The sequence below is a fragment of the Pongo pygmaeus genome, chromosome 18 (assembly GCF_028885625.2).
Source record: "Pongo pygmaeus isolate AG05252 chromosome 18, NHGRI_mPonPyg2-v2.0_pri, whole genome shotgun sequence".
In the NCBI taxonomy this organism is placed as follows: domain Eukaryota; kingdom Metazoa; phylum Chordata; class Mammalia; order Primates; family Hominidae; genus Pongo; species Pongo pygmaeus.
This window is the reverse complement of record NC_072391.2, coordinates 64,244,721-64,272,358: the sequence shown is the minus strand read 5'-3', so window position 1 is coordinate 64,272,358 and position 27,638 is coordinate 64,244,721. Positions and strand designations below refer to the sequence as shown.

The 27,638-nt window shown below is 51.4% G+C and overlaps 1 protein-coding gene across 6 annotated transcripts; it reads right to left on the bottom strand.

The window, feature by feature from the left end:
• Positions 1-829: 829 nt before the first annotated feature.
• CES3 (carboxylesterase 3) lies at positions 830-27,638 on the bottom strand. 6 transcript variants are annotated; one of them, XM_054453829.2, is made up of 13 exons: positions 27,442-27,638; positions 12,647-12,851; positions 12,401-12,539; positions 12,094-12,227; positions 11,520-11,673; positions 11,303-11,407; positions 9,691-9,792; positions 9,171-9,311; positions 6,265-6,345; positions 4,724-4,871; positions 3,542-3,691; positions 3,301-3,379; positions 830-3,193 (listed from the first exon to the last, which is right to left on the bottom strand). In XM_054453829.2, the coding sequence occupies exons 1-13, from the start codon at positions 27,515-27,517 to the stop codon at positions 2,998-3,000; spliced, it is 1,710 nt and encodes a 569-aa protein (XP_054309804.1). In that variant the 5' UTR covers positions 27,518-27,638; the 3' UTR covers positions 830-2,997. The 6 variants fall into 6 exon arrangements, with proteins under 6 accessions (XP_054309804.1, XP_054309805.1, XP_054309803.1 ...); XM_054453830.2 differs by lacking the exon at positions 27,442-27,638 and adding an exon at positions 15,248-15,327; XM_054453828.2 differs by lacking the exon at positions 27,442-27,638 and adding an exon at positions 14,636-14,804.

The window sequence follows — 27,638 nt, the reverse complement described above, 5'->3', positions numbered from 1 at the left end:
CCTGGGCAACAAGAGTGAAACTCCATCTCAAAAAAAAAGACAGAAAGAAAGGAAGAAAGAAAAAAGAAAATGAAAATGCTTTTCACACACCCATCAGCAGCCAGCAGCTCAGTCTGACTGAGGAAGGGCATTTGTGCGCATCCTTCCTGGAGCTGGTAGGATGGCATAATGGAGGCAGGGAAGACTCTGGGATATGTATTGAAATCCAGGTGTTGGCTGGGCACAGTGGGTCACACCTGCAATCCCAGTGTTTTGGAAGGCCGAGCCGGGAAGATCATTTGAGGCCAGGAGTTTGAGGCCAGTCTCGGCAACATGGTGAGACCATGTCCCTACAAAAACGAAAAAAACTATCCAGGCATGGCGACACTCGCTTGCAGTCCCCACTACTTGGGAGGCTGAGGTGGGAGAATCGCTTGATCGAGTTCGAGGCTGCAGTGAGTTCGAGGAGTTCAAGGCTGCAGAGAGCTACAATCGTGCCACTGCAGTCCAGCATGCAGAGCAGAGTGGACCCTGTCTCTAAAACTAAAACAAAAACAAACCCAGATGTTTTAAGGTAGTGGTACATTGATCCTCAAAGCAAGAAATGTTTACTTCTGTGTCTGGAATTGGTGGGTTCTTGGTCTTAGGGACTTCAAGAATGAAGCCGCGGACCCTCGCGGTGAGTGTTACAGTTCTTAAAGGCGGCGTGTCTGGAGTTGATTCCTTCTGATGTTCAGATGTGTTCGGAGTTTCTTCCTTCTGGTGGGTTCGTGGTCTCGCTGGCTCAGGAGTGAAGCTGCAGATCTTCGCAGTGAGTGTTACAGACCTTCGCAGTGAGTGTTACAGCTCATAAAGGCAGTGTGGACCCAAAGAGTCCACACTGAGCAGTAGCAAGATTTATTGCAAAGAGCAAAAGAACAAAGCTTCCACAGTGTGGGAGGGGACCCGAGGGGGTTGCCACTGCTGGCTGGGGCGGCCTGCTTTTATTCTCTTATCTGGCCCCACCCACATCCTGCTGATTGTTCTATTTTACAGAGAGCCGAGTGGTCTGTTTTGATAGGGTGCTGATTGGTGCGTTTACAATCCCTGAGCTAGACACAAAGGTTCTCCACATCCCCACTAGATTAGCTAGATACAGAGTGTGGACACAAAGGTTCTCCAAGTCCCCACCAGAATAGCTAGATACAGAGTGTCAATTGGTGCATTCACAAACCCTGAGCTAGACACAGGGTGCTGATTGGTGTGTTTACAAACCTTGAGCTAGATACAGAGTGCCAATTGGTGTATTTACAATCCCTTAGCTAGACATAAAGGTTCTCCAAGTCCCCACCAGACTCAGGAGCCCAGCTGGCTTCACCCAGTGGATCCCACAGCAGGGCAGCAGGTGGGGCTGCCTGCCAGTCCTGCACTGTGTGCCCGCACTCCTCAGCCCTTCGGTGGTCAATGGGACTGGGGACTGTGGAGCAGGGGTTGGTGCTCATCGGGGAGGCTCGGGCCACACAGGAGCCCACGGGGGGGTGTGGGGAAGCTCAGGCATGGCGGGCTACAGGTCCCGAGCCCTGCCCCGCAGGGAGGCAGCTAAGGCCCGGCAAGAAGCCGAGCACAGCAGCTGCTGGCCCAGGTGCTAAGCTCCTCACTGCCTGAGGCCGGCGGGCTGGCCAGCCGCTCCAAGTGTCGGGCCCGCTGAGCCCATGCCCACCCGGAACTGGCACTGTCCCTCAAGCGCCCCGTGCAGCCCTGGTTCCCGCCCGTGCCTCTCCCTCCACACCTCCCTGCAAGCTGAGGGAGCCGGCTCCGGCCTTGGCCAGCCCAGAAAGGGGCTCCCACAGTGCAGCGGTGGGTTGAAGGGCTCCTCAAGTGCTGCCAAAGTGGGAGCCCAGGCAGAGGAGGCACCGAGAGTGAGGGAGGGCTGTGAGGGCTACCAGCACACTGTCACCTCTCACTTCCACTCTGAAAACCTCTTGGTGCTTTTCACCTTTTGCAGCCTGAGTGGGTGGGTCTCCTCTTTTCTCTGTGACAATAGCCCGACTGCTGCCCTGGTCCAGATGCTCTCCCCTGGCCTGTTCTGCTGTGTCTTGGTGGGTGCTCTTGGAGCTGTGCTAAGCTCCCCGGAAACTGGTCTCCCCAAGCCAGGAAGGGAGGGAGGACCCGGCACTGGGGCTGGGAGCTGGCATCCAGCATCCTGAGGATCAGGGCTGGAATTGGTGAGGGTCAGGTCTGGGTGACACTCATGGCCCTGATGGATTCTGTTGTCTTGTGCAGGGGCCAGGACTGGGCAGCAGAGAGGAGGAGACCCCTCCTGCCCTAGTCTGAGGCCTTAGTCAGGGGCTAAGGTCTGGTCTAGGCTGGATCCCCTGGCGCCCCAGGACTTCTCCCATCCCAGGTCTCTGCCATTGGCAGGCACCCTTCTGGCCAGGGTGGACGATGTCTGTGGGGGCCTGAGTATGGCTTTGGCACCTGAAGGCTCTGGGTTCAAGTTCAGCAGCTGCCATTCCCATACTCTGTGTTTCACTCACTCACTCAGCAAACACCCCCTAGCTCCAGGTCCCGCCTTATCCTGGTGTGGGTGACAGAGTGGGGTTAGGCTAATCCCCACTTTCAGAGAGCTCCTCTGAGGGGGAGGCAGACACAGACACAGTGCTAGCCTCGGGTGGATTGTGCTCTAATGGATGCAGACTCGGGGCCGCACAGCCCAGAGAAAGCAGGGAAGGCTTCCTGGGGGAGTGAGTCCTCCAGGAAGCTAGAGGAATGTGCTAGAACCTACCACGATGAAAGCAGGAAAGGCACTTCAGGGAAAGGGAAGAACTTGTACAATGGCCCAGAGGTGGGAGGCAGCCTTGTGACGTTTCGAAAGAGCATAATGCCAGTCACAGAGCGGCCGACGCTTTAAGGAACATGACTCCATGTAGGACTGGTTGAGATTAAAGTCTCAGCAGCGGGAGAGGCGGGCTGCCCTGCTGGGAATCTGCCACCACTTGAAGAATGGTTTGCCCCAGCCAAGAAGGTTCAGGCCCGGCCTCAGAGGTCCTCCTGGGCCTTCCTGTTCTTCTGCTTCTGCTGCCACTGTTGTATCTTGCTGGGGAGCGTCTCTGACCAGAACTGCATCCGGGTCTCCCTGAACTTCTGTCCGGCCCGTGGCACTGGGTTGATCTCCAGATATTGTTCCGCCTGGTTGAATCGGGGCCAAGGAGGCAGACCCTTGCTATTGGGGTCCCTGGGTGGGAGGAATGAATGAGGACCAAGGCTTCCCGTGCTGTCCCCCAGAGGGGCCAACCTGAGCATCCCAGGCCCAAAGCCAGCTATGCCGTGTCACTCACTCACCCTGTCCGGGCAAAGTGGGTCCACTGGGCCATCATGGTGAGGCTTAGCTGCTTTTCCTCTTCTGTGGCCTCTGGAAAGGCTGGAAAGGTGAGAGGGACAGAACTGAATGAGAGTCAGGTGGGACCTGGAAGGGACCCAAGGATCCTCAGTGCTGACTGGAGACCTGTGTTCCCGCAAGCCCTGCCCAGGCCCCTTGGAGTCTGGCAGCCTAGGGATCACATGTCTGTCTGTCTGTCCTCACCCAGGCGGGAGCTCTCGTCCATGAGGAAGGGACCTCCGAACACAAAAGCACCCTCAGCCGCATGATCAGCCTTCACCCAGGCAGGTTTGATCTTCGCAAAAGAACTGGGTCGATGCTGGAACTCATAGAAAAAGACAGGGCTTCCAGAATCTACGAAAAAAGGATGGGATGCGAGTTAGGCACTCATAGCCTGATTCGATGCTGCCTTTGGCAGCACATGCTCGTAATAACACCAGTTTCCATGATGATGATGATAAAATGACTAGCTGCAAACATTTACTGAGCGCTTGCTAGGTGTCAGGCACAATTCTGCGTGCTTTGTGTCATCATTTTAATTTAATTTAATATTTTTATTTTAATCTTTGAAATGGTCTCGCTGTCGACCGGGCTGGAGTGCAGTGGTATGATCATAGCTCACTGCAGCCTGAGACTCCTGCGCTCAAGTGATCTTCCCACTTCAGCTTCCCAAGTATCTGGGACTACAGGTGGGTACTACCATGCCCGGCTAATTTTTAAAAAATTTGTGTAGAGATTGGGGTCAATATGTTGCCCAGGCTGGTCTTGAACTCCTGGGCTCAAGCGATCCTCCCGCTTCTCCCAAAGTACTGGGATCACAAGCTTGAGCCACCCACCGCGCCTGACCAGTGTCATCATTTATTGAATCCCCATCACAATAGATTAGATTCTGTATTAATAGAATTAATAGATTAGATTCTATTATTATTTCCATTTTACAAAGGAGGAAACTGAGGCACAGAAGGGGTAGGTATCTTGCCCAAGATCACAAAGTTTAAAACTTAGAACTGTTCCCGGTCTGCGTCAGGGATTAGCTACTAGGCTTGAAGGAAGCAGGACTTTCCCCCAAGAAGTGCTGAAAGAGGATGAAATCACCCAATTGAGTGAATCCCTGAGAATTATTGATAGGCCCTGCTGGGTGACCTTTGGCGAGTCATTGTACCTCTCTGAGCCTGGGTTTTTCTCCTCTGCATAGTTTCCTGCTGGAGACACCTCTCATTACTATGACACTGCATCCCAGAGAAAGATGGGTTTTGGGGGGGGCAGTGGGGTGTGGGGTGCAAGGCATCGGGGGAACCAGCACCCTATCATGCCATGTCACCTGTGATGACCCCGCTCCTGGGCCCAAGTGGGAGGGGTTGGGCAGGTGGCCAGGGATAGGCTTACCTCGAAGGTATCTTGAAAAACTGAAGGTGGGAACGTTGATGAATACGTCACCCATGAATTCCTGGAACGCCAGGAATTTGGCTTGTGCGTCCGAGTTGCTGCCTAGGTATTCATCTATGACGGTGGGCATCATCTCAGGGGGCACATCCTGGGGCAAGAGGCCAGGCTCAGGCCTGCTCAGGGTGCACAGCTGTGGCAGACCCTCCCAGGAAGCCCCAAACTCTCCAGCATAGCTTCCCTCATGTCCCAGGGCTCATGGTCCAGGGGGCAGCCAGCTGCCTCTCTGCCTCCCTGGGAGTTTGGCATAAGCTCAGGTTTGGAGTCAAATCTTAGCTCTGCAACCACTGCTTGGCTGTGTGATCTCAGACAGGTGGCTAAACCTCTCTGAAAGTCAGTCTCTGCCTGGCAGCCTATGTGAAGTCCCCAGCAAAGGGTCTGGCCTGGAAGCAGGTGCTCGGTTGAAGTTAATCGGGAAGTAAGTGAGAGCAGAAATGATAGGGGCTCCCCTCAGCTCCAGAGGGCAGTGATGAGATTGTGTGAATGGGCAGGGTTCTGGGGCTTCCAACGAAGGGAAATGGACAAAGATTGAACAGCCCCTGGTATTGAGATCCCAGGTAGACTCTTCAAATGCAACGTCTAGTCTCCTTACGACAGCCCAGGAGAGTGGGCAGTATCATCCCCATGTGTAGATGAAGAGATGGGCTTAGAGGGGATAGGATAACTGGGCAAGTGCCCAGGGCTGGGATTTGGCCCCAGGTCTATCTAGCTCCACGTCTGACAGCTGAGGCTCTGGGGTCAGAAAGAACTGGCTTAAACTCTGCCTCTGCTCCTTCCCCACCATGACACCTCAAGCCTCAGTTTCCTCATGTGTAAAATGGGGCTGGTGAAAATTCCTCTGTAAAGAGTTGCAGTGCCGGGCGCGGTGGCTCCATGCCTGCAATCCCAGCACTTTGGGAGGCCGAGGCGGGTGAATCACCTGAGGTCAGGAGTGTGAGACCAGCCTGGCCAACATGGTGAAACCCTGTCTCTACTAAATACAAAAATTAGCCGGGCATGGTGGCAGGAGCCTGTAATCCCAGCTACTCGGGAGGCTGAGGCAGGAGAATCGCTTGAATGAGGAAGTTGGATGTTGCAGTGAACCGAAATCGGGCCACTGCACTCCAGCCTCGGCGACAGAACAAGACTCTGCCTCAAAAAAAAAAAAAAAAAAAGAAAAGAAAAGAAAAGAAAAGAAAAAAGAGTTTCAGTGAAGATTGAAGGAGATGAATCCCTCACCCGGCGCTCAGTACACCATAGTCCCTGGCACGTAATATGTGCTCATTAACGGGCAGTTTCACCTTGACGATGATGGTGATAATGGTTTTCCTTTCAGAACCACACTGGCTCATATCTAAGGAGATTCCGGAGTGGAAGTAAAATTGATCAGTTAGACAAAGGGCTTGGTGGTAGGTGGGTAGCTGTGGGTGTCGGAAGGTAGGGGCAGAGACTGTGCTGTTGGATGGGATACCCACTAGCCTCCTCCCTCCTGCTTCTTGTCTCACCAGACTGGTCAAGACGGGTGTTGAGATGGCCAGCATGTCCTCCCGGCTCATCTGCTCCATTGTATCCAGGAGACCCCAGCCCTGTGTGGACACCAAGGCCCTCTCAGTGGAGCCTGACCACTGGCTCACCCCGACTCCCAGTCCTGGGCAAGAGAGTGTTCACAGCCCTGAGGCCAGAAACTCATCATGGAGCACTTGGCCAAAATGGGGCCGAAAAGTCCACAGACCCAAGAAGATAAACCTCAAATTGGTGGGAGGTGGGGGGTGTGGGTGGGGACAGCAGCCCCAAATACAACAGGCAAGTGGTTAAAGGCGACTGTAGAGAATGAAAGAATTTCTTCAACATTTTTTTTTTTGAGACAGAGACTCGTTCCGTTGCCCAGGCTGGAGTGCAGTGGCGCAATCTCAGCTCACTGCAACCTCCACCTCCCGGGTTCAAGCTATTCTCCTGCCTCAGCCTCCCGAGTAGCTGGGACTGCAGACATGCACCACCATGCCTGGCTAATTTTTGTATTTTTAGTAGAGGTGGGGTTTTGCCATATTGGCCAGGCTGGTCTCAAACTCCTGGCCTCGAGTGATACACCTGCCTTGGCCTCCCAAAGTGCTGGGATTAAAGGCATGAGCCACCGGGCCCAGCCTGAGTCACCCAACTTCTAAGAAACATTCTCAGCAACAAGTCCTCGGCACAGCCTTCCACGCCAGGCAGATCTCCCCAGGTCCTGGGGCACAGCCAGGTTGGGGTTCCCTTGGTTTCACTCATACAACTGTAAGTTGATGGTGTGGGGTTAAGGCTGCCTTCCAGAGTCTAGGGCATTGACCTGAAAACTTTTACAAGCTTTGTCTTTTGTGAGACAGTGTCTCACTCTGTCACCCAGGCTGGAGTATAGTGGCACAGTCTCAGCTCACTGCAGCCTCTGCCTCCTGGGTTCAAGTGATTCTCGTGCCTCAGCCTCCTGAGTAGCTGGGATTATAGGCATGCACCACCACGCCCAGCTAATTTTTGTATTTTTAGTACAGATGGGGTTTCACCATGTTGGCTAGGCTGGTCTCGAACACCTGACTTCAAGTGATGCACCCACCTCAGCCTCCCAAAGTGCTGGGATTACAGGCATGAGCCACTGCACCCGGCTTAAGCTATGTCTTTGAGTGTCAAGATTGCATGAGCCTCTCTCTCACATACCAAGGGACCAATACTAGGGGATTGATTCCAAAGGGCTAAGTCAGAGGACAAAAGCTATGGACACGAAGACATTCACTGCGCTATTAGCCTCAGTGGTAAAAACTAGAAGTTGCCAGGGCTGGTTGCGGCCTCATGCCTGTAATCCCAGCACTTCGGGAGGCCAAGGCTGGTGGATCACCTGAGTTCAGGAGTTCTAGATCAGCCTGACCAACATGGAGAAACCCCATCTCTACTGAAAAGAAATACAAAAATTAGCCAGGCATGGTGGCAGATGCCTGTAATCCCAGCTACTCAGGAGGCTGAGGCAGGAGAATCACTTGAACCCGGGCGGCAGAGGTTGCGGTGCGGTGAGCTAAGATTGCGCCATTGCACTCCAGCCTGGGCAACAAGAGCGAAACTCGGCCTCAAAAACAAAACAAAAAAACTAGAAGTTGCCCAAATGCCAAGATGAAAGAACAATGTAATGAGACCCTCCATTTGTGGAAGATTTGCAGCCATTAAAAGTGGTTCCTGGCTGGGTGCTATGGCTCATGCCTGTAATCCCAGCACTGTGGGAGGTTGAGGCAGGAGGATTGCTTCAGGCCAGGTGCTCTAGACCAGCTTGGGCAACAGAGGGAGACCTGCCTATACACGGGAAAAAAAAAAAGTTAGCAGAGTGTGGTGGCACAGAACTGAGGCCCCAGCTACTCAGGAAGCTGGGAGGATTGCTCAGGCCTGAGAGGTTGTGGCAGTAGTGAGTCATGATGGCGCTGCTGCACTGCAGCCTGGATGATGGATCGAGACTCTGTCTCAAAAAACAAAAAAACACACAAACAACAACAACAAAAAAACGGATTGCTTTGTCTTAGGGTGTGCAATGGGCCAAGATGAAAAAAAAAAAGAAAAGTGAAAAAAACGATTGCTGTGAAGATGGATAGAAGAATAAGAATGACAGAAACAAGATGCTTGGGATGAAAGCACAGTGCTGACGCTCTTGTGGGAAGTTCTATGCACCTGGAAAGGACTGGAAGGCACTTGGCTCATGAGGTCCCCGGTGGCTTGATATCTAAAACCTGAGAGTCTTAGTCAACTGCTCTGGCACAGAGTCACACTAACCAGTCTCATAGAGCCTGAGGTATAAACCAGACGCCAAGGCAGGAATATGCTGCCCAGATCAGCACTGCCCAGAAGGCCAGTTTGTGCAAAAGCCTGGTTCCCCAAAAGAAAACATTTGCTTTATTGAAGTGGCCCACGCCTGTAATCCCAACACTTCGGAAGGCCAAAGCAGGCGAATTACTGGAGGTCGGGAGTTCGAGACCAGCCTGGCCAACGTGGTGAAACCTCATCTCTATAAAAATACAAAAATTAGCCGGGTGTGGTGGCATGTGCCTGTAATCCCAGCTGCTTGGGAGGCTGAGGCAGGAGAAACTCTTGAACCCAGGAGGTGGAGGTTGCAGTGAGCTGAGATCGCACCACTGCACTCCAGCGTGGGTGACAGAGGGAGACTCTGTCTAAAAAAAAACAACAAACAAAATCAGAAAACAAAACAAAACAACAACAACAACACAACAAAACAAAGCTGGGTGACCTTGGGCAAGTCCCTCAAACCTTTCTGGGCCTCTGCTTTCTCACTTATCAAATGGGAGTACCAGGAGTACTCAGTTCACAAGGCTGTAGTGTTGATGTTGGGGTGGGAGGTACTGACTGGGGCAGGGCCTTGAAGGGCACAGGGGCAGGAGCAACTCACCCTGGGGATGAGCCAGCTGAACTCATGGTTGTTGACACCCATGAGGAAGGGCACCGAGTGGAAGGGCTTCTCCTTCAGGAGTTCTTTGGGGCTTTTGGGGAAGACAGTGCCATCAACGGTGAGAGGATAGATAGTACTTTTCTGCAGGAGAAAGCAATGCAGGAGGCTCCCAAGTTAGGACCAAGCCTCAAAGGCTAGGACCCCAGGAGCCACTAAGCCCCAGGCCTGAGTGGCTGAGCCTGGAGGGAAGGTGAAGAGATGGAGATCACCAGGGCTAAGGGGGTCGGGGGAACCGGGAGATCAGGGCAACGGATGCTTCCAGTTTCTTTCCTAGAAGACAGGCCTGCTGTGGGGATGGAGATGGCCCTCCATTTCTGTCTCCAAGCCCTCAGCCCCTTCCCCTCATGAGCTGCTGTCCCCAGCCCCACCTGGGAGTAGACTGCCCCTCTGCTCCTGCAAGGGATGGATAGAACCCCTTCTGTGCCATTGCCCGGCGCCATCCCCAAAAGGGTGGCCATACCAGCTTCTTGCTAAGGACCAGCTCTTCTCCTTCCTTCTGCCGAAGGCACTGCACCATCTCAGCCGGGGAGCTGGAGCTGCAGGCCAAGGTGTTTGTGATTTTCTGGGGACAAATGAAAGAGTCATGCCTCACTCTCAGCCACACAGCCCCACCTTGCAGCCCTCTGCCTCCCACAGAGAGGGTGCATCTGTAGGACAGCTGGACGTGATGTCACAGATGGGCCCCGAGACTGGTCATAGACGTGCCATCACTCCTGAGAAGCCTGCCCTGCCCGTCAGCTTGGGTGGTCCCAAAGGCCCCCTTGCATCCCCTATTATACCATAATTTTATTATCTAGGGGAATGGGGGCGCTGAGTCCTCATTGCCCTCTAAGAATAGTGTCATTATCTTTTATTTATTTATTTTTTTGAGACGGACTCTCGCTCTGTCACCCTGGCTGGAGTGCAGTCGCGTGATCTCAGCTCACTGCAAGCTCTGCCTCCCAGGTTCATGCCATTCTCCTGCCTCAGCCTCCTGAGCAGCTGAGACTACAGGCACCTGCCACCACGCCCAGCTAATTTTTTGTATTTTTAGTAGAGATGGGGTTTCACAATGTTAGCCAGGATCTCCTCGATCTCCTGAACTTGTGATCCGCCCGCCTCAGCCTTGCGCTGTGTTTTTCTTTGGAGACAGGGGATGATCTCAAGTCTGAGGTCGAGAAAATCTCTCCTGGCCACGGGGAGAGGATGGATTGGGGAGGTTGAGAGGTGGATGCTGTTGTCCATACAAGAGTCAGCATGCCCACGCAGAGGTTCCAGAATCGTCTTGTACCCAGTGGTTACAACGCCCAGCCCACTCTGCCTTGGCCACCATCTGGGGCCAGGTGAGGGAAATGACCCAGCCTTCCAAATCCTGCTCACATTTGCCCCCTCTCCCCCCGATGGCTCTATCCCTATTCCATCCTGTCTCTTTCTCCTGGACTCTGCCCTGGTCATTTCACTGGCCTCTTGAGCTTCAGGATGGCTCCCTCCAACCCACCTTCTACTCCAAGTAGCTCAACCTTGTCATTGCCCAACTTCTTCCTGCCCTCTGGATAAAGTCCAGATTCCCAGGCATGGCCCCCACTTCTCCAGCGCCTTCACTTCCTGCCCTGTTCCCTAACCTGCGAGCTTGCTGCTGCAGGACCTGTCACTCTCTCCCACACCTGCAGCCTTTGCAGATGCAGTTCCCACTGTGACTTCCCTCCCCTGGATTCTCTTCACAAGGCCTTACAATGAAGATCTAGGGTGGGGATCTGGAGCCTGAATGGAGAGCTCTCAGGCAGCAGGTGGCTGGCAATGGAGACTCCCTTCACCATGCTGCCCGGGGCAGAGAGGGGTGCTCCTGAAGACCTCACCCTGGAGAAAGGGCCAACGATGATATGCTTCAGGGTGGCCTCCTTCAGGAAGCCCTCCCTGACTGCCAACATGTTGGAATGCAGCAGTTGTTTCCTCTGATGCTCCATCTTATTGGGCTCCTCTTTGCTAACAGGGAGCTCCCTGCCAGCAACCCCCGCTACTCTGAGACCCCAGGGCCAGCACAGAGTGGGGTATGGGAGGCACACATAGAGTAAGAGAGGGAAGGAAATGCAGACCTGAGCTAGGGGCCAGGGGTGAGACTCGATGATCCCTGGGGTGGTGATGACCCCACTCTGTGTGATGGCTCTGTGGAACAGCCCTGCAGCCATCGGGGACAGGACCTGGGTGCATTGGAGAGAGTAGGTGGCTGTCAGAGGAGGGCAGAGGAGCTGGGAGTTCTGAGACCACCGGAGCCCTCCTGGCCACCATCACTAGCCCCCTATGGTGACTTACCAGGCCAGAGACGATGCTTCCACCGGCGGATCCACCAAAGACGGTGACACAGTTGAGGTCACCCCCGAAGGGGGTGATGTTTCCTTGCACCCAGCGCAGAGCAGCTACCACATCCAGGAAGCCCTGGTTGCCAGGTGCATGCTCATCTCCAGTGCTGGGGGCAGTGTTGGGGCAACGGTTAGTTCAGCCTGGCTCCTCGCCAGCCTCTGCAGGTTTGCTTTGAATTAGCCACCAGGATGCCAGACCCTTCTCTGCTCCCCAGGTCTGGCCTGTCTGGGAGCCATGGTTGGCATCTCCAGAGCCTGTTGCTCTTTGTCCCATATCCTGCTGGAACCTGGGCTTCAGCCCAGGAATCAATGCCCTCTGCCCAAGGGACCAAGTTCACTGTATAATTCTGGCTTTGGCTGGACCCCTCTCCCAGGGTGGAGGCTTGGGGGTGCCCTTCTCTGCCCCAGACAGCATGGGTAAGTGGCCCTCCATTCAGGTTCCGGACCCCAGCCTAGATCCCCAGTTGCTCTGGTGAGCTGGCCTCTCCTCGGCGCAGGCAGTGCTCTGGCCAGGCCTGTCATCTCACCTGAAGAAGCCAAGGACCCCAAGGCGATACTGGACTGTAACCACGACCACATCCCCATAGGCAGCCAGGGCTGATCCATCGTAGGAGGTGGCAGCGCCAGTTATCAGAGCGCCTCCATGGACCCATACCATGACCTGCAGAGGTGGCCATGGGGCACTGACCCCCAAGCTCCTGAGACCTCAGCTGCCCACCTGCCAGCCCAGGGCAGTCTCAGGACCTCTAGGGTGCTTTGGAAACAGGGACGGGGAGGGGACAGGTGGGCATAGGGGAGCTGGATCAGGTGGACAGGGCCCTCTGGGGTGCCTACCGGCCTGCCGGCCCCTGCGGTGGCCTCAGCTGGGCTATAGATGTTGAGGACCAGGCAGTCCTCTGAAACAGAGAAGATCTGCTGTTTTCCGTTGAGGACAAATCTGCTGTTGTTCATGCTCTCCACGTCTTGTAGGCACCTGTGGCCAAGGGTGGGCCTGAGGTCCAGCTGTTCAGCCCCACAAGCCCCAGCAGCAGGATTCTCCTGCAACCTGCCTGTTTGCCCGCCTCCACCAGCACTACTCACATTGGGGGCGCGGCGCTGGCATCCCGCACACCCTCCCAGGGCTGTGCTGGGTGTGGGGCTGAGAAGCGGTCAGGCCCCAGTGGCGGCTGGGCAAATGGAATGCCCAGAAAGACATTCACAAGGCGGTCTGTGCCCTTCACGCCCACCTGCCGGCCTCGCACACGACCCAGGGTGGTGTCTACTTCAGGCTGAACAATTTCGGGCCCTGAGGGAAGGACAGAAAGGCCACGGGGTGAGTTTGCAGCCCCCATGAGGGGAAGGAGTGAAAGACAGACACTCAGGCTGTTCTCAGTACTTACCACACAGCATCTTGGTAACCCTCCCAGCAAGCCGGTGAGCCTGGTCTTAGGTTGACACCCAACTTCCTCCTCCCTGCCTGCCTGAGAGTCACTACCACTCCACTCCAGGCCAGACCGGGCCTGCCACTAGGGCCTTGAGCCTTGGGGCCAGCCACTTGCCCTTTTGTTTGTTTTCATTTTTTGTGTTTGAGACAGGGTCTAGCTCTGTTGACCAAGCTGGAGTGCAGTGGCACGATCTTGGCTCACTGCAACATCTGACTCCCGGGTTCAGGCGACTCCAGGGCCTCAGCCTCCCAAGTAGCTGGGATTACAGGTGTGCACCACAACGCCTGGCTAATTTTTGTATTTTTAGTAGAGACGGGGTTTCACCATGTTGGCCAGGCTGATGTCGAAATCCTGACCTCAAGTAATCCATCCACCTGGGGCTCCCAAAGTGCTGGGATTACAGGCATGAGCCATCATGCCCAGCCCTGAATTATTTTTTAAAAAGTAGAGTCTGGGTCTCATTATGTTGCCCAGGCTGGTCTCAAACTCCTGGGCTCAAGCAATCCTTTCACCTCAGTCTCCCCAAGTGCTGGGATTACAGGTGTGAGCCATCATGCCCAGCTGGCACCACATTTCTTGTACGACCTGCAGAACTGTGGGCTAATTAAACTTCTTTTCTTTGTGAATTACCCAGCTTCCTGTATTCTTTTACAACAACACAAACAGACTAAGACTGGAGGACTGCCTCTCCCAGGCTAGACAATTCCTAGAGATAGGAGGCAGCTCTCTGGGGAGTTGGAATTGGCAGGCAACTCTCGAGAGCAAAGGCAAACCAGTCCAGAGCCATACCCCAACCACCTCCTTTATACAGCTCTCAGCTCCTGGCTGCCATCCACCAGCCATAATCACCGCAGAGCCAGGTACCAGGAAGCTGGCTGGGGACAGCCCCTTTCCCCAGAGCCTGCTGCCAATCGTAAACCTCTTTAGCCTGCCTTGCCTATTCTTTCCCGAGGCAACCGTGGCAAAGGGGCTTGCCCACATTTTCCCCCTGCTCCCTCTGCCTCCTGGCCGCTGCCACCTGGTGCTTCCCTCTGTGGCCCTGTGTGGCATGGCCTGCTTCCTGTTCACAGGGAACTATGAGCAAACTCCTTCCCTCGTGATAGTCATTTGCATATCTGCTTGTCTTACTATACTTCATTCAAACAAACCTCAGGCCCCCTTAAGACATAAAGACAGGCCAGGTGCGGTGGCTCACGCCTGTAATCCCAGCACTTTGGGAGGCCGAGGCAGGTGGGTCACCTGAGGTCAGGCGTTTGAGACCAGCCTGGCCCACATGGTGAAACCCCATCTCTGCTACAAATACAAAAATTAGCCGGCCATGTGGCAGGTGCCTGTAATCCCAGCTACTCAGGAGGCTGAGGCAGGACAATCACTTGAATCCAGGAGGCCAAGGTTGCAGTGAGCCGAGATCGCTCCATTGCACTCCAGCCTGGGCAACAAGAGCGAAACTCTGTCTCAAACAACAACAACAACAACGAAACAAATATAGCAAGAGCAGAGCGCCTGCCCAGAGAGAATGCACAACCCCTGGTCTGCCTCCAAACACGACTCTTTCCTGAGCGGTCTGCCCACTGCTCCCTGTCCCTGTGTCACTCTTGACTCCTCCACACCAAGTCCCTCTGCAGGCCCAGCAGGTGTGTCTTACCAGTGGCTGTGGCAGGGCATGCCACGAGCAGACAGACCACCCCGACCAGGACCCCGGACTCCACTCTCACTGCTGCCTCCATTCTCCTTACAACTGGTTTGACAGAAGCTTCAGAAGGTAGAATAAGATCCCTGCCCTTCAGCACCACCGATCTCTAAAGGGCTGTGATATAGAACCTCCAAGGACAGCGCCGCCTAGCTGGTGGCCAGCCCCATGCTCAGGCTGAGCCAGAGGCAGGGCTAGATGAGTGCCCTGCAGAGGCCTGGTTGATATGACAGCCCTCCCCGACCCACTGTTTTCAAATTCCAGCTCTCCTGACTTGGTGATCTCCATGAAATCCTGTGCGTTCATCCCAAGATGACCACATCACTGACCCTAGGAAGTGGTGGCCAGTGACCCTGGGGTGCCACTCCGAGTGGGCAACCCGGCCTGAAGTGAGGGCTTGATACGGTTTGGATGTTTCGTCCCCTCCAAATCTCATGTTAAAATGTGAAAGAAAATAAAACAGTGATGATAATAGGACCCACCTCATAGCATTGAAGTGAGGGTAGATGTTTGCGTGTGTGTGTGTGTGAAAACATGAGGCTTGGGACTGGGTGTGGCGGCTCATACCTGTAATCCCAGTGCTTTAGGAGGATGGGGCAGGAGGATTGCTTGAGCCCAGGAGTTTGAGACCAGCCTGGGCAACACAGGGAGACACGTCTCTAGAAAAAATAAAAAAATTAGCCAGGTGTGATGGTGCATGCCTGTGGTCCCAGCTACTTGGGAGGCTGAGGTGAGAGGATCACTTGAGCCCAGGTTGTCGAGACTGCAGTGAGCTGTGATAATGCCACTGCACTCTAGGCTAGGCTATAGAGCAAGACAAAGAAAGAGAGAAGGAGAGAAAGAGAGAGAGAGAAGAAAGAAAGGAGAGAGAGAAAAAAGGAGAGAGAGAAAGAAGGAGAGAGAAAGAAACAAAAAGAGAGAAAAAGAAAAATAGATAAAGAGAGAAAGAAAGAAAGAAAGGGAGGGAGGGAGGGGAGGGGAGAGGAGGGGAGGGGCTTGGAGTCAGAACTCATGGAAGTCTGAGGAGAGGAGAGGCTGGGAACCAGAACTGATGGAAGCCTGCTCTTGACTGGGGTGGGGATCTGCAGGGCATCTGTCTCTCTGCTGGCTTAGGAGGCTCCCACCCCAAGGGAGGGCAGGACTCACTTCTGGGCCTCAGTGAGTCCATGGCTGGCTGGGAGTAGGCGGTGGGAGGCTGGATAGATATTTGCTGGCCCAGTGAAGGACAGAGCGAGGGTTGTGCCTAAACACGATGCCAGATCCTCTTCTGGGAATCCAGCTGGCACCCAGAGCTGAAGAGACAGGCTTTAGGATGAAATTTCCCTTCTGCCAAAAATAACTAGTGCCAGCTGGGCATTGTGGCACAAGTCTGTAGTCCCAGCTACTCAGGAGGCTGAGGCAGGAGGATTGCTTGAGCCCAGGAGCTTGAGGCCAGGTTGGGCAACATAGCAAGACTCTGTCTCTAAAAAAAAAATCAATAAAAAACCATCGCAACTTCCTGAGTCTTCCCTGGCAGCCTGGGGTGGGGTCTCCTTTTCAGAGCTGCCTCCAGACCTTTGTCCTTCCCTATTTCACCTTTCTCTTCTTGTTGCCATCACAGCCCTGCCACCCCCCAGCCACACCCCCTTGATCATCTGCTGAAGATTGTAGCACCTGGCTCTGGCATGCTTTCCACCTTCAACACTCACATCAAGGCACCTGGATCTCTTCTCCGCCCGCAATCTTACCTTCCATCTTCAGGTATAGATGCTGTCAGGAGAGCTCTCCATCTGCTCCCAAGGCCAAGTTTCCCAACTCCCTGCAGCTAGGTCTGCCCTCCCTCCTAGCATTGTGGATGGGCCTACCAGGGCCAGGACTAGGGTGAGACAGGCCAGCAAGGCGCCCAGGGCATAAAACTTAAAGAGTCACTCACCCCCGGGGTCATACCAGTAGAGGGTCGGCAGCTGAGAATGAATGCCTTCTAAATTTTACACTTGCTTGTCTTGCTGTAGTCCCAGCTCTGGGACCTACCCATGGACTCTAGACCCTGGTCCCCTCCCACGTCTTCAGGGCTGTCTCTTTGGTAGCGGCATCCCTCCCATCAGCTGCAAACACAGCTTCTGTGTAAATGCCACCATCAAAGCCTGCCTTGACCCACTTTGCCCTCTAGCTGTTGCTCCATTTTTCTGTTTTTTCTCCTTCCTTCCTTTCTTTCATTCTTTCTCTTTCTTTCTTTCTCTCTCTCTTTCCTTTCTTTTTTCTTTTCTTTCTTTCTCTTTCTTTTCTTTCTTTTTATTTCCTGTCTTTTCTTTCTCTCTTTGTTTGCTTTCTCTCTTCTTTCTTTCTTGCTTTCTTTCCCTCCCCCCTACTTCCTTCCTTCCTTCCTCTCTTTCTTTCTTCTTCTTCTTTTTTTATTTTTATTTTTGGAGATAGGGTCTCACTCTGTCACCCAGGGTAGAGTATAGTGGCATGATCTTGGCTCACCGTAGCCTCGATCTCCTGGGTTTAAGTGATCCTCCCACCTTCGCCTCCCAAGTAGCTGGGATTACAGGTGCATGCGTGTCATCATGCCTGGTTATTTTTTTACTTTTTGTGTTTTTTGTAGAGATGGGATCTCCCTATGTTGTCCAGGCTGGTCTCGAACTCCTGGGCTCAAGCAATCCTCCTCCCTCCACCTCCCAAAGTGCCAGGATTACAGGTGTGAGCCACCACGCCTGGCCCTCCTGTTCTTATTTCTAGGAAAGCTAGTCATCCACCTTTGCTGTCTCCAGTTTCTCTCCTTCCAGTCTCCACCAGAAGTTGCTCTTGACCTCCACCCAAGAGCACGGCCTGTTGTTGATTCAATGTCTCCCATCCAACTCACTGTGGCCCCAGCCATCCTCCCAGCCTCCTGCCTTGGTAGATGCTAACTCTGCCCTTAATTCCCATGCCCTAATTAATACCTGGGCTGTGGGTGCTAACAGGTCCCCAGCTCCTCCCGGCTCAGAGTCCAGTGACAAACTCCTTTACATTAACAGGTCAACTTCTTCCAAATCCCTGGGCACGTCCATGACTACTGGGGTGGACGTGCCCATGTATTCCACCATTTACTGTGCTATGGTTCAGAGGTCTTGGCATTGATGATGACTGAGGGAATCATAAAAATGTGAAATGAAGGCCAGGCATGGTGGCTCACACCTGTAATCCCAGCACTTTGGGAGGCTGAGGCAGAAGGATCACTTGAGCTCAGGAGCTCGAGACCAGCCTGGGTAACATAGCGAGACCCTATCTCTACAGAATTTTTTTTTTTAATCGCTGGGCTGGTGTTGCACGCCTTTAGTTGCAGCTACTCAGGAGGCTGAGGTGGGAGGATTGCCTGAGCCCTGGAAGTCAAGGCTGCAGTGAGCCATGATCGTGCCACTGCACTCCAGCCTGGGTAATAAAGGGAGACTCTGTCTCAAGAAAAAGAAGTGAAAGGAAAAGAAGAGTCATCTCGGAAGCACATTTCTCTATGTATGAGGAAATGTTACATATATAGTAAATGTAGAGAGGTAGAGAAACACAGAGAGAGATAAAGAGTCAAAAGCAGAGGCTAAAAGTCCAAGGAACCAATTGCAATGAGATGCCACTAAACACCCATTAACAAAAATCAGGGTCAGGTGTGATGGCTCACACCTGTAATCCTAGCAATTTGGGAGGCCCAGGCAAGAGGATAGCTTGAGCCCAGGATTTTGAGATTAGCCTGGGCAACATAATGAGATCCCATCTCTACATTTTTTTTTTTTTTTTGAGACGGAGTCTCGCTCTGTCGCCAGGCTGGAGTGTAGTGGTGCAATCTCAGCTCACTGCAACCTCCACCTCCTGGGTTCAAGCAATTCTCCTGCCTCAGCCTCCAGAGTAGCTGGGACTACAGGTGCACACCACCATGCCCAGCTAATTTTTGTATTTTTAGTAGAGACGGGGTTTCACCATGTTGGCCAGGATGGTCTCGATCTCCTGACTTCGTGATCTGCCTGCCTCAGGCTGCCAAAGTGCTGGGATTACAGGCATGAACCACCGCGCCCGGCCACAGAATTTTTAAAAATGCCTGTATTGCTAGCTACTCAGGAGGCTGAAGTAGGAGGATTCCTTGAGCCCGGGAGTTCAAGGTTACAGAGAGCTATGATCATGCCACTGCACTCTAGCCTTGGTGACAGAGAGACACTGAGTCTAAAAAAACAAAACACAAAACCTGAAAAAATCAGATTTAAGGCCCGTAAGACCAAGTTTTGGTGAGGAGAGAAGGCATCTGGAACCCTCACAGATGGCTGGTAAGGTTGCAAAAACGATATAGTCATTTTGGAAAAGAGTTTGGCATTTTATTTTTTTAAAAAATCAGCCTAGGTGACAGAGCAAGTCTCCGTCATGAAAAAAAAATCTATTTATTTATCGTGTAGTGTAGATATTTATTTATTTATTTATTTTGAGAGTCTTGCTCTGTCGCCCAGGTTGGAGTGCAGTGGTGCAATCTCGGCTCATTGCAACCTGTGCCTCCTAGGTTCAAGCAATTCCCGTGCCTCAGCCTCTGAAGAAGCTGGGATTAGAGGCATGCGCCACCATGCCCGGCTAATTTTTGTATTTTTAGTAGAGATGGGGTTTTACCATGTTGGCCAGGCTGGTCTCGAACTCCTGACTTCAGGTGATCCACCTGCCTCGGCCTCCCAAAGTGCTGGGATTACGGCATGAGCCACCGCGCCCAGCCTAGCGTAGATCTTTAAATAAGGGGCATTTTCTTTAAAAGTGAAACACACCCTCACCATATGACCCAGAATGGCATTATATGGTGAGTGTCCACTCTCAGCTATCTACCCCAAAGAAATGAAAGACTTGTCTGAAAATGTTCACGGCAGCTTTATAAAAATACCCCAAAAATGGAAGTCACTCAAATGTGCACTCACTGATTGTAGGGAAAAGAAAGAGAGATCAGACTGTTACTGTGTCTGTGTAGAAAGGGAAGATACAAGAAATTTCATTTTGACCTGTACCCTGAACAATTGCTTTGCCCTGAGATGCTGTTAATCTGTAACTTTGCCCCAGCCACTTTGCCTCAACCTCTTTGCCCCAACCTTGAGCTCACAAAAACATGTGTTGTATGGAATCAAGGTTTAAGGGATCTAGGGCTGTGCAGGACGTGCCTTGTTAACAAAATGTTTACAAGCAGTATGCTTGGTAAAAGTCATCACCATTCTCTAGTCTCAATAAACCAGGGGCACAATGCACTGCAAAAAGCCACAGGGACCTCTGCCTTGGAAAGCCGGGTATTGTCCAAGGTTTCTCCCCATGTGATAGTCTGAAATATGGTCTCGTGGGATGAGACAGACCTGACTGTCCCCCAGCCCGACACCCATAAAGGGTCTGTGCCTAGGAGGATTAGTAAAAGAGGAAGGCCTCTTGCAGTTGAGATAAGAGGAAGGCCTCTGTCTCCTGCCTGCCCCTGGGAACGGAATGTCTTGGTATAAAACCCGATTGTACATTTGTTCAATTCTGAGATAGGAAAAAAACCGCCCTGTGGCGGGCCGTAAAGGGTCTGTGCTGAGGAGGATTAGTAAAAGAGGAAGGCCTCTTGCAGTTGAGATAAGAGGAAGGCCTCTGTCTCCTGCCTGCCCCTGGGAACGGAATGTCTTGGTATAAAACCCGATTGTACATTTGTTCAATTCTGAGATAGGAAAAAAACCACCCTGTGGCGGGAGGCCAGACATGTTGGCAGCAATACTGCTTTGTGATGTTTTACTCCACTGAGATGTTTGGGCAGAGAGAAACATAAATCTGGCCTACGTGCACATCCAGGCATAGTACCTCCCCTTGAACTTAATTATGACACAGATTCTTTTGCTCACATGTTTTCTTGCTGACCTTCTCCCCACTATCACCCTGCTCTCCTGCCACATTCCTCTTGCTGAGATAGTGAAAATAATAATCAATAAAAACTGAGGGAACTCAGAGACTGGTGCTGGTGCAGGTCCTCCGTATGCTGAGCGCCTGTCTCCTGGGCCCACTTTTCTTTCTCTATACTTTGTCTTTGTGTCTTATTTCTTTTCTCAGTCTCTCGTCCCACCTGATGAAATACGCCCACAGGTGTGGAGGGGCAGGCCACCCCTACACTGATGAATTAATAAAATTGCGTATATTGGCGAGGCACACTGGCTCACTTCTACAATCCCAGCACTTTGGGAGGCTGAGGCAGGAGGATTGTTTAAGCCCAGGAGTTCAAGACCAGCCTGAGCAACATAGCAAGACCCTGTCTCTAAAGAAAAAGAAAGGGGGTATATTTATACATGGAATACCAGTCCACAATAAAAGAAAAGAACTACTGGTTGAATTTCAAAAGCACAATTGACAGAAGCCAATCGCAAGTTATTTCATTTATATAATTAGTACTATCATATTAATTTATAATTTGTATTATTTCATTTATATTCTAGAAAACGCAAACTATAGCAATGGAAAGCAATTTGATGGTTGCTTAGGAGCATGGATCAGGATGATTGACTGCAAAAGGGCTTGAGGGAATTTTGGAGTGATAGAAATATTGTAAAACTCCACGTGGTGGTGTTTGCATGTCTTATACATTTACTCAAAGTGATCAAACTTCACACTGAAAATGGGTGAGTTTAGGCCAAGCACAGTGGTTCACATCTGCCTGTAATCCTACCAATTTGGGAGGCCTAGATGGAAAGATCACTTGATCCTAGGAGCTGGAGACCAGCTGGGTAACCTAGTGAGACTTTGCCTCTACCAAAAATAAAAAATAAAAAAATTTAAGTTCTCCAGCCGTGGTGGCGTGTGCCTGTGGTCCTGGCTACTTGGGAGGCTGAGGTGGGGGATGGCTTGAGGCCAGGAAGTGGGCGCTGCCGTGAGCTGTGATTGCGCCACTGCATTCCAGTCTAGGTGACAGAACGAGACCTTGTCTCAAAAAAAAAAAAAAAAAGGGTGTGGGGAGGTAAATTTAATTGTAGGTTATTTCACTATAAAGCTGTTAAAAAATAACTATTAAGTCTAAACAGTAATCCTAGGAATGTATATTGTACCTCTGCAGAATTGAAAAACATACAGAGACAGGCACGCAGCCGGTGTTCAATAAACGCTTTCAGAATGTAGTGGAAACGTTATGCACCAGTGTTTATTGAAAGGAAAGTCTCCCTACCCTCTCAAGTTCGTCAGCCCAGGTTTAACATTATCCTTGTCTGCCACCTGGTGGCCCAAATGGGCAAAGTGGGTGTCCTGGTCTTTCACTCCAAACTTCAAAAGGCCGTAGTTGGGCTTGAAGGCTGTGGCTGGAAAGAAGGGAGACTTTCCCCCTGGAAAACCGGTGCCCTGAGAGGCAAGTTGGTCAGAGGTAGGGGTATAAGGGGATTATTAGGGTCTATGGGACTAGAATACAGCCTCTTAATGACAGAGAGAATATACTTGGGTGAAACCAAGAGGCCGATTGACCACAATGGGCCACCTTTGCACACTGAGATAAAATATGAGAAGGATTTTTGCGGAGCCAGGAAGGAGAAAAGTTTAGGGACAACAATGAGGTAAGTGGGAAAAGAATCATGGGGACACACATGGTGAGTTCGGGGATGCTCAGGGGGTTGAAAGGTTGGCAGGGGAGTTCTGAAAGGCAAGAGAACATCTCCCTGGGTGGAGAGGCTCCTGGGAGCCAGGGAACAGGAATCTCTTTTCTTAGATATGCCTGGACCTTTGGACCCTCAATCCCACTTCCAGGGCACACCTGACAGGTAAACATCTTCCCGAGTGTGCTACGATCCTGTGAGTAGGGGCCTTACAGTGTCTGTAGAACCACTGAGAAGAAGAGCACCCTTCAGGAGACGGGCCACTGAGGAAGCGGCTTGGCTTTCCTGGCCACTGTGCAGGAGGCCCAGGCTCAGGGGCCTATGGACAAGCCCAGTTTTGCTTCTTACAAAAATGGGGTGAGTCACCTCTGCAGGACACAGATAGGCGGGGAGGTAGCTTGTTTTTTGTTTGTTTGTTTGTTTTTGTTTTGTTTTTTTTAGATAGAGTCTTGCTCTGTCACCCAGGCTGGAGTATAGTGGCACAGTCTCAGCTTACTACAATCTCCGCCTCCAGGGTTCAAGCAATTCTCCTGGCTCAGCCTCCCAAGTAGCTGGGATTACAAGGATGTGCCACCACGCCTGGCTAATTTTTGTGTTTAGTAAAGACAGGGTTTCACCATGTTGGCCAGGCTGGTATCGAAATCCTGACCTCAGGTGATCCACCTGGCTTGGCCTCCCAAAGTGCTGGGATTACAGGCATGAACCACCGCACCTGGCCTGTAAAGGTGGCTTGTTTTACATGTCAATGATAGATGACATTTAGTGGGACAAAAGGGGAGTATAAGAACTTTTACATTTTCAGTAGTTGGTGACCTTGGTAGCTGAAATCTGGGAGCTCTAAGTGCTATGGTTTAAATGTTTGTATTGCCTCAAAAATTTGTATGGTGAAACCTCATCCCCAATGTGATGGTGTTAAGAGGTGGTGACTTCAGGAGGTGAAGGGGATTAGTGTCCTTACAAAGGAGGCCAGAGGGAGCTTGTTCTCCCTTTCCTCCAGGGGAGCACACAGTGAGAGACTGCCATCTATTAACCAGAGAAAAGTCCTTGCCAGACACCAAATCTGCTGACACCTTGATCCTGGACTTCTAAGCCTCCAGAACTGTAAATAATACATTTCTGTCACATGAAGGCACCCAGTTTATAATAGCAACCTGCAGAATTTTTTTTAAGTTTTATATCGTTATAGGAAACTCTTTTTTTTTTTTTTTTTTTGAGACAGGGTCTTACTGTATTGCCCGGGCTGGAGTGTAGTGGCACAATCACGACTCATTGCAGCTCTGACCTCCCAGGCTCAAGTAATCTGCCCGCCTCAGCCTGCTGAGTAACTGAGACTACAGGTGCGTGCCACGACATGACATCCAGCTAATTTTTAAATTTTTTTTGTAGAGATGGCATTTCTCCATGCTGCCTAGGCTAGTCTCAAACTCCTGGGCTCAAGTTCAGGAGGCCCACCTGGGCATCCAAAAGTTCTGGGATTATGGGCATGAGCCACTGCGCCTGGCCTAACTGGTAGTATTTATTTATTTATTTATTTTGAGACAGACAGTCGCTCTGTCACCCAGAGTGGAGTGCAGTAGTGCAATCTTGGTTCACTGCAACCTCCACTTCCTGGGTTCAAGTGATTCTTGTGTCTCAGCCTCTCGAATATGTAGGATTATAGGTGTGCACCACCAAGCCTGGCTAATTTTTGTATTTTTAGTAGAGACAGGGGTTCACCATGTTGGACAGGCTGGTCTCAAACTCCGGGCCAGCTACTCAGCTACTCAGGAGGCTAAGGCAGAAGGATTTCAATGCTGGATGAGCTATGATCCCGCACTTGCACGCTAACCTAGGCAACAAAGCAAGACCCAGTCTCCAAAAAAAAAAAACATAGCATGACTGCTGTGGGGATCAGGGAGGGAGGAAGCGATTGAAAATCACCTAACAGAGAAAGTCAGTCCTCTTAATAGATACAGAATTTCTACAAACAAAGAATATGTCACCTATACAACAGAAAAAGTAGCATAAGAATATGTTCAGAATAAGCAATACAAATCAGTGTCTCTCAAATAAACAAAGAAATCTTTAACTCATTCATAGTAAGAGAAATGCACATTGAATTCTCACTGTGATGTCAACCACTCATTTTGTGGTATCACAACAAGCAAGACAATCAGATGTTACATATTTTCTATCAGAAGTATGCAGCACCACATGTGAAGTAGTCCTCCAAAAAACAAAACAAAATAAAACCTAAAACCCAAATCTTATTATGCCTCTAGAATACAAATACAAGTTTACACAGTAGACAGGGGACAGAAGAACAGTTAAAAGACACCACCGGAATGCAGTCAGCAAAACCTAAATGGTGGGATCCTCTCCAGAACAAATCAACTGGTTTCTTTGACATGCAACAAAATTTAGAAAGAAAATAAAAGAGAGGCAGAGGGTAAATCTGAAGACTGAAAGAGACTCAAGAACAAATAAAAATGACAGATGATAATAAACGTTGGTAAGGATGTGGAAAAATGGGAACTTTCATACATTGCCAGTGGGAAGGTAAAATGGTGCAGCTGCTTTGGAAAACAGTCTGGCAGTTTTTCAGGGGATTAAACATGGAGCTGCCATATGACTCAGCAATTCCAATCCTAACTATAAAGCCAAGAGAATTGGTGGGGCATGGAGGCTTACGCCTGTAATCCCAGCAGTTTAAGAGGTGAAGGTAGGTGGATCACCTGAGGTCAGGAGTTCGAAACCAACCTGGCTGACATGGTGAAACCCTATCTCTACTAAAGATACAAAAATTAGCCAGGTGTGGTGGCGTGTGCCTATAATTCCAGCCACTTGGGACGCTGAGGTATGAGGCTCCCTTGAACCTGAGAGGCAGAGGTTGCAGTGAGCCTGGGCAACAGAGTGAGACTCCATCTCAAAAAAAGAAAGAAGGAAGGAAGGAAGGAAGGAAAGAAAGAAAGAAAGAAAGAAAGATCTACTTATTTGCAAAGTATGAACCTTATTTGAATCCTGATTTAAAAAAAATACTTGTATTAACACGAGTATCATTTATAAATACTAAAGAACACAACCATATATTTGATAAAATTGAGAACATAATATTTTGTGGAAATACACACATATATATATGTGTTCTTTTTCTTTAGTAGGACATGATGAAAAATTTACAGATGTTATGATGTCTGGGATTTATTTCAAATAATGATGCAAGAGAGAGGTGGCCATCCAGAAAACACCAGGTTATATTCAACCTGAGAAAGCTGATTTAAAACAAAAACAAAAACAAGATCTTCGTCATTGCTGAAGGTGGACAATGGGTACATTGGATTTGTTATACTACTGTTTATACCTCAGACTTGGCTTATCCCTTGGTGCTGTGCAGCCCTCGAGCAGCCTTGACCCTCTCTGTGCCTCAGGGAGGTTCACCTGCTGTTGTAATTCCTACCAGCTCCCTACCTGCCTGGCACCTTCCCTTTTGGAATCTCAGGTTCTGTTGCTGCAGGATTTGGGAAATCTGAGCCCAGTTCCATAATAAAAAGTCAGAAAACAAGTCAGGTGAGGTGGCTGATGTCTTTAATCCCAACACTTTGGGAGGCCGAGGTGGGTGGATCACTTGAGGTTAGGAGTTCAAGACCAGCCTGGCCAACATGGTGAAATCCTGTCTCTACCAAAATAGATAATATATTTGTCAGACACACATATATTTATAATATAATATAATATGATATAATATATATGTAAAACCTTGGACTCCATCTGTTGCCCAGGCTGGAGTGTAGTGATGTGGTAACAGCTCACTGCAGCCTCCACCTCCTGGGCTTGAGATCCTCCCACCTCAGCCTCCCAAGTAGCTGGGAGTACAGCTGTGTGCCACCACGCCTGAGTCCTTTTTATTTTTTTTTTAGTAGAGGCAAGTCTTGTTGCCCAAGCTGGTCTGTAACTCCTAGCCTCGTGTGATCCTCCCATCTCTGCCTCTCACAGTGCTGGGATAACAGGTGTGAGCCACTGTGCCTGGCCCAAAGTATTTTAAAAGGTAGCCATCTGTAAGGCCAGGCAGATCTTCCTGCTGGGCTCCTGGTGAACTCTAGAACGTGGTCAAGGGCAGGCACGGGAGGAAGCCCTGCAGGAGTGCACCATGGGGCGGGGGCAGTATGGACTCCACCTGGGCAGATTAAATTGGGAAAGGGTCGGGAGAGGCAGTCAGATCATACACTTAGGAGAGTTTCAGGTGAGAGGACTGAAGGCTGAAACACTCCCCCAGCTTCTGATAAGGGCCTGGAGAAGACTGGCAGGCACACAGAGCCATCACCTTTGCCCTGGAAGCCAAGATGTGCCCTTGCCCAGGATGAGGTAAATGGCATGAGGGACACCACGAGCTCTTTGGCTCTTGTTTCTGGAGACAGATTTTTGCTTTTTCACCCAGGCTGGAGTGCAATAGTGTGATGAAGGCTCACTGTAGCCTCAACCTCCTCTGCTAAAGTGATCCTCCCCCCTCAGCCTCCCAAGTAGCTGGGACTACAGGTCACAGGCCACCACAGCCCACTAATTTATTTTAATATTTTGTACACTCCGAGTCTTCTCATTATGTTGCCCAGGCTGGCCTCCAACTCCTGGGCTCGAGGAATTCTCCCCCTCGGCCTTCCAAAGTGGCAGGTTTACAGGCATGAGTCAATCGCACCCAGCCACTGTGGCCTTATGGATCCGCTTCAAAGTTGGCGCCTGGGGGCTTTGTTCCCCAAGGACCACTGTCCTTATCTGAGGCCCCTTTGGAGGGGTCAGGGCGCCCCCCTGGCCAAAGACGCCACACACTCAGAGCCAGATGCTGCCAGAAGCTATTATTGTTATTACCGGCCGGCAGCACTGGCTACAGCCACAATCATAAGAGGGAAATGGACTGAATCCCCCCACCCCCAATCCCTCACCCACTCCGGCCCAAGGCTGCCGACCCGGCCTGGCATGTCGCGGCGCTCCTGGGGCCCCTGTACTCCGCTGGTTCCTCGCCGTGGTGTACCCCAGCCCGACCCTTTCTGCGCTTCTAGGAACCCACCCTGGGCGGCGGGGAGGCGTCGCGTGGGGCTCAAGAGTTCCACGCTGTCATCTCCATCAGCTCCTACCTCCCAGGCGCCTTCCCTCCCGCACTGTCAGGTTCTGCCTCCGCAGCATTTGGCAGATCTGAGCCCGATCCCTGTCGCCCCTCCGCGGGAGCCTCACCTTGGCCGTGGACTAGAAGCAGCAGGAGCCCAAAAGCCACCGCGTTCAGCCGCGCGCGAAGTCGGTGCAGCCGCATGGTCGGCTCGCTGGTCTCGGTTCTCTGCGGGTGGATACGCTGCTGTTCACCCAGAGGCTGCCCCGGGTCGGTCCAGCCGTGGATCAGTGCCTTGCCCAGGCTCGGAATTTGGACTGGGCAG